This window comes from Ipomoea nil, unplaced genomic scaffold, assembly GCF_001879475.1.
Source record: "Ipomoea nil cultivar Tokyo-kokei standard unplaced genomic scaffold, Asagao_1.1 scaffold1262, whole genome shotgun sequence".
Lineage (NCBI taxonomy): Eukaryota > Viridiplantae > Streptophyta > Magnoliopsida > Solanales > Convolvulaceae > Ipomoea > Ipomoea nil.
Window position 1 is genome coordinate 1,286,894 of NW_017617690.1, and position 2,272 is coordinate 1,289,165.

General features: G+C 42.7%; 1 protein-coding gene across 1 annotated transcript; it reads right to left on the reverse strand.

Annotated features, from left to right (window-relative positions):
- Positions 1-1,213: 1,213 nt before the first annotated feature.
- On the reverse strand, positions 1,214-1,772 carry LOC109184446. The gene is made up of 2 exons (XM_019334447.1): positions 1,528-1,772; positions 1,214-1,450 (listed from the first exon to the last, which is right to left on the reverse strand). The coding sequence occupies exons 1-2, from the start codon at positions 1,750-1,752 to the stop codon at positions 1,214-1,216; spliced, it is 462 nt and encodes a 153-aa protein (XP_019189992.1). The 5' UTR covers positions 1,753-1,772.
- Positions 1,773-2,272: the final 500 nt, after the last annotated feature.

Here is a 2,272-nt window from a genome sequence, read left to right on the forward strand (position 1 = left end):
CAAATTGTTACCACGGCGCCCTTGTTCCATTGTTATATTGACGCCGGTTTTCACGGCCCCCAACATACCGCGGCTTTTGGTTTTGTAGTCTTGGATTGCGATTCCTCCTTTGTGGCAGCGGCTAATGGACCCTTGCCGTGTCCATATGATCCCCTCTTAGCGGAAGCTATGGCAATGTGTGAAGTCCTCTCCTGGTTGAAGGATAACGGGTACTCAGGTGGCAGAATCTACACTGACTCAGCAGTTTTGGTTTCAAGTCTTAGTCATGTTAGTTTGTTTCGTAGCTATTTTAGATTCATTCTTTTATCTTGTAATCGGCTATTTAATGCTTTACCCGGATCTCAGGTTTTATTTGTTAATATGGAGGCCAATCATGTGGTGCACTCCTTATCTAAGCATGTATCTGCTATAGCAGGACGAACATTCTGGAGAGATATACCTCCTTCGTTTATTGAGCCCTTTGTGGCTAATGCAATCTAATTCATTTGTCTTTCAAAATATATATATATATATATATATATATATATATATATATATATATATATATATATATATATATATATATATATATATATATAATGCTAAGGATCCTGTGAAAACAATACCATAAGAGAGAAATAAGAACTAATCTCAGCCTTACATCTGTAAAAATTTGATGGATCTGATCGATTTTTTATTCTTTTTTAAAAATGCAGTGGCATTTTTGTAATTAGTATCAACATTACTATGCAAACTATAACACTTAAATATGGAGTAAAAGATATTTTTGGTCATAGACTTATAGTGGCTTGGACAATTTTAGTCTTCCATACAAAATTTTGCCCTTTTTTGGACAAACTTATTGTGACGAGGACAATTTTGGTCCTCCGTCTATTATGTGGTTAGTTGACCGTTAAAATGAGGGGTATTTGTGTCAATTCAGCTTATTCTCCTTCATCTAACAAACTGAATGGTGTTACCGTCGATGACGACGGCACCGCCAAAGAACGGTCGGCTTGTTTGGCGGCGATTTCTTCCGGCGTGATGGAAAACCACGGGTGATTTTGCCGGTGAAGAAGAATCTAAACGTGGGATCCCTGACAAGGAAATGTGTTGCATGGTTTACGAAAGAGGGAAATTGTCTTTCCCATAGGCGAGATTGGGGTTTTCACATCTCGCCTAAGGGAAAGTTGATATACCATTTGTATTTGTCAAATACGGTGCACCACCGTATTTACCGGAACACTCCCTTTTTGCGCCGCCGCCGGCCGAATTTCCAAGAAACACCGCTCATCCCGGACCCAGGGAGCTGCTGCTGAGACTGTTGCAGGGTCGGCCAAGCAGACGGCGGCTGGAATCCCACACCTCCACCGCCGTTCTTGGAGATTCTGCTTTGGTTCACCGCCTGATATGGCCCAATGCTCCTTCCTTGCTGGTTCTTCACCATCTGGAGCTGTTTCAGTCGCTGAAACTGCCAATTTTTAAGAACAAATTTAGCATTTAGGTGACCCAGAAGCTTACTAAGAACAATAATGGATGAAAACTTACTTGCGCCAGCTGCAACTGCTGATAAGTAGAGAGCTGCGGATTTTGGGGAGTAGAGGTTTTGTAAGAAGGAACAGTGACGGGACTGGGCCTCCTAGGAGGAGCCCAGACTCCATTTTTGCTCTGGTATAGCGCCGCCGCAGCTTCCTCCATCATTTTCATCCTCACCACCTCGCCGGCGGTGGCGTAGAGCAGATCCCAGGCACCGTCGTCGGCGTTGCGCGCCATTTCCGGCGTCGGGGGAGAAGAGACCCGCGAGCAAGGCACTTTATACGGTATATAACAAACTTTAAACTTTATACGGTATTATACTGAATGTCGCCAAACATAGATCCGAATTTCCAAAAGATAAATGTCGCCTTTCTAAAAGACAATTTCCCTTATTGGTATCCCATTTTAGGGATTTCCCTATTTCGAATCCCACACTAATTTTTTTCCCCCATCAGTTAATGATTCGAAAACCACTCCTCTTCATCCATCTTTATGCCCTCGTCGTACTTGGAGAAGAGATTGAATCTCTGAAGCCAATACTTCTTGCCATCGGACTAACCCTTTCGCCGTCTCCGGGCTCTTCCGCTCCCCGCACCGCTTTCACTTTTACTGGTTTTTCACACAGTTTTATAACAGTGAGAAAATTGAAAATTCATACATAAATATATCCATCAGATTTAATTTGCTTTCAACCCCTCGATTTCAACTTTCAAGTTGTCTGTACTACCTCCTCTTTCAGCACGGTCTCCCTATTACC